The following is a 3,862-nucleotide window of genomic DNA, read 5'->3' as shown; positions in this document are numbered from 1 at the left end:
CTTCTTCTTCTTCTTCTCCTTCTCCTTCTTCTTCTTTGCCCTATAACTCCACTGTAGAGAATCTAAAGAATGTCTTCTCTAAGGCAAACACATTTACTATGTGACAGCTGCTTTTAGGATGGCAGTGTTTGCTGTTTGAAAGCACTCCACACAAACAGAAACTATCTAAACAAGTCTTTTTATGAGTAGCAAATACTAATACATAACTTCTATTACTATTTCATCATCTACACTATAAAGTAGAAAAAGTGTATTTTAGTCAATCTACCTTATTTTCTGAGTTTTATTCCTTCAGGAGTGTACCCTGTATGACCACCTATCTTTTTTTGTTTGTTTGTTTGTTTGTTTGTTTGTTTTTTTGTTTTTTTTTTTTGAGACAGGGTTTCTCCGTGTAGTCCTGGCTGTCCTGGAACTCACTCTGTAGACCAGGCTGGCCTGAACTCAGAAATCCACCTGCCTCTGCCTCCCAAGTGCTGGGATTAAAGGTGGGCGCCACCACTGCCCGACATATCTTTAAACTATATTTATAAAGACCTCTAAAGCTATAGTAAAAATAGATCTTGAATGTAGCCTATTGCCCTGGTCAGTCAGAGTTTGTCAACTGTCTCTTTTTACCCTGCATTAGTTACACTGTTTGCATTAGCTCAGGGGCAGACACCTTAAGAAGATTCCTAGAGTAATGGTCTCCTTTAGCTTATGTGCTTATCGGTGCTTAAATGGGCTCCAAGGCATAGTGAAGGCCCCAAACTGGGCCAGATAAAATTAATTTTAGGATTTTCCTAAAAAGGCTCAGACATAATTTTCTCTGGAAAAGACATAAAATTAATCATAATGCAGAAATCCCCCAAGAGTGCAACACGCAGAGACCAAAACCCCAAATTAGAGACAGCAGGAGAGTGATGATAGAGACAGCAGGACAGTGATGGTAGAGACAGCAGGACAGTGAGGGTAGAGACAGCAGGACAGTGACGGTAGAGACAGCAGGACAGTGACGGTAGAGACAGCAGGACAGTGACGGTAGAGACAGCAGGACAGTGACGGTAGCAACCCATTCAGGTTTGCTGGATCAGTGTCAAGCAGCTGTGCTGGCTTCATGCTCACTGTTTCCAGTGAGTTTGGCTGTACCAGAGACAAAAAAACAAAAAAAAAACAAAACAAAAACAGAAAACAGAACAAAGACAGGAAAGAACATTGGTGATCATAGGAAAGGACAAAAACTGTGGTGACATTTTCAAGGAGAAAGTAAACAGTTTCTCCTGCCGTTTCGGCGCCTGAGGGCTCTGGGGAGGAGACTGGATTCACTCAATTTCTTTTCTTTCATGCCTTTAAGTCTTCTACTCTGCAGGTTATCAAAAGCAAACCTTCTTCGCCTCTGGTTTCTTACAGGATTCTTACCAACAGCTTGATACAGAGGTGCGGTGCCATCCACAGAGCTGGCCTCCAAGCCTCCAGTTGTGAAGTTGCTTTGCCGTGGATCTGTAAGAAGGTCCTATCCTGATGGATGCTACTACGTCCTGAGCCTCAGATCTGCCACATGTCTTTAAAAAGAGGGGATGGGCCTGGGGAATCTCTGTCCACGAATGTGTGTTTAACAAATGCCAAACCTGTTATGATATGCCATTAGACAGATGATCAGCATGCCTTCCTGGGAGTTGGCCTTTTCCTTCTGGGCTTTCTCGGCGACTGATTAAGTATTATTAAGTAGCCATTTGAAGCCTAAATCTGGACAAACGAAATAGATAAAGTTTATTTTAATGGATCTTACTGCAGATACCCACCCTGGCTCTCTCATCCTTTCCTCTGCCCTCTCTGAAAAGATATGTGGAAAACTATTCATCCGCAGAAGAATGGACCCCTGCCACGTTCGGTAACATGCTACATAGGCATCAACAAGACACAGAGAAACAAATACCTGACATCCTCAGTCCTGCTTGGGAACTGAACAAGCTCGGGCCTGATTGTAGGGAGAAGCGTAGGGATTACCAGGGTCCAGAGTGATGGGTGGTAGTAGAGGTTGGGTAATGGTTTGGCTGGAGTGAGGTGACAATAATGTTCAATAATTGTCATATGGTTGCCAATTTATTGTGAACTTTCAAAGAGCTAGGCAGAAGGACTGTGGGTGTTTCCGAATGCCTGAAGGACAGATGTGCTGAGCACTCCGACCGGATCGTTTTCCATTCACACTGAAGTATCACTCAGTGTCCCATAAATGTGTACAATCATTATCCATAAAAATTAAAGAAGTTACAATTAAAATTAAAAAATACCTTTCGGCTACATATCTATTTTATATCCTGAACTAATCTGAAGAGGTGTGTGCCTGTAATATTGCTAAGATCCTTTTCTGTGTTCACTGACTTGAAACACATGAAATACGCCAGGTAATGGTACCACCCCCACCGAGCATCCTGTCCTGACAATGGCTCGTTGTGCGTGGAGTTTTATTCTGAAACACATGGCTGTAAAGTGTGGGAAGCAGATGGCCACAGGGTGAAGCTTTCTGCTGTCCCAGCTCTTCACACGTACACAGTGACCTGTATTTAATCTAGATTTTCACATACACTTGCGTGGATGTGGTTGAAGGAGTGAACATGTGACAGTTTCTGTTCTATGCAGTGCATGTGTGCTTTGCATGAACTCGGTGATAGTCCTTAATCCGAGACTGGGTTTTTATAGAGAAAACTTTACAGAAGTAATTTATGTGGCTGAGTCCTGTCCTGAGGCCTCAAAAGTGAGGAAACCTCATTATTTCTTCTTAGTAGAGTTTGGGTACAGGTGAGGAGAGAGCATATCCTTTGGGGCCATACACAACAAAACTGAAGTAAATCTCTGTCTTTTGACAATGCTGACTGTCATGTTCGTTTTCATAGTCCGTTCTTTTACCAGTCTATTTCAATATCTAAGAAAATGCTTACACTCGGCAAATACTTAACAGACAGACTGGTGAATAAAATAAGAGGAGTTATTTTATTTTATACACATAAAATTTATTATGTGTTTAAATAATATAAATATATAAATATATAAATTAATTTATATTATATATTAAATTAATTATATGTTAAAATATCAGATCAGTCATATATTAATCTATATTAAATATTTTTCTATAAATAAATATAAGTATAAAATTATACATGGAATTAAATATACAATTATATATTATATCTTCATATATTTTATATATAAGTTACAAATATTTATTGTAGTTATTTTTGCTAGCCATGACTTAGAGGAATTAAAGGCAAGAAAAACAGTGTATTTTGGTCCTCCTAGCCCAACCAAGTGAGCAGTAAGTTGCTAAATATTCCAAAGGCAACAGCTAGTTCAGTTTGGATCTTCCGTCCATAGAAGGAAGTGATGGCAAATCACAACTCTCCCCCCACCCCAATCTCTCAGCTTTGCTCCCGGGTGGGGAACACTCCTAATTCATGGGTGTGGTGGCACTTTCTCCCACATGGCTTGACTCCTAGAAAGCATGCAGTCTCAGTTACTATTCAAACACACACGGAGGGAGGCAGCAGCCCTGTAAGCTCACAGAGCAGGCAGGATGTGTGCAGCTCCCTTTGCCAAGTGATCAGTAACTGTGTAAGGCTTTCAGAGGGTTACCAGTACAGAGTGTCATCTTTCGCCTCCTCGTCCTCTGGAAGTGTCAGTATAGAAATTGCTCATTTCCAGCGGGGGATGGTGGTCATGCACTCCTGTAATCCCAGCATTTGGGACATGAGAGGATCAGGAGTTTAAGGCTAGCCTCTGTTGGACCACATTTGACCCTGTCTCAAAACAAAATGAAACAAAAAACAAAACAAAACAAAACAACAAGATCCCTAAACACTGAAGAAAACAAAAAGCACTGACAACA

General features: G+C 41.0%; 1 protein-coding gene across 1 annotated transcript in view; it reads left to right on the top strand.

Moving 5' to 3' along the window:
• The window catches only part of Klrg1 (killer cell lectin like receptor G1), a 15,890-nt gene extending 13,845 nt beyond the window's left edge, over positions 1-2,045 (top strand). Inside the window, exon 4 of the mRNA XM_031384060.1 lies at positions 1,346-2,045. Coding sequence (XP_031239920.1) covers positions 1,346-1,498 — 153 coding nt within the window. The 3' untranslated portion in view covers positions 1,499-2,045. The remainder of the gene's footprint in view (positions 1-1,345) is intronic.
• Positions 2,046-3,862: the final 1,817 nt, after the last annotated feature.

The sequence above is a fragment of the Mastomys coucha genome, unplaced genomic scaffold, assembly GCF_008632895.1.
Source record: "Mastomys coucha isolate ucsf_1 unplaced genomic scaffold, UCSF_Mcou_1 pScaffold20, whole genome shotgun sequence".
Classification (NCBI taxonomy): Eukaryota; Metazoa; Chordata; class Mammalia; order Rodentia; family Muridae; genus Mastomys; species Mastomys coucha.
The sequence above is the reverse complement of the archived record's forward strand: the minus strand, read 5'-3'. Positions and strand labels throughout refer to the sequence as shown.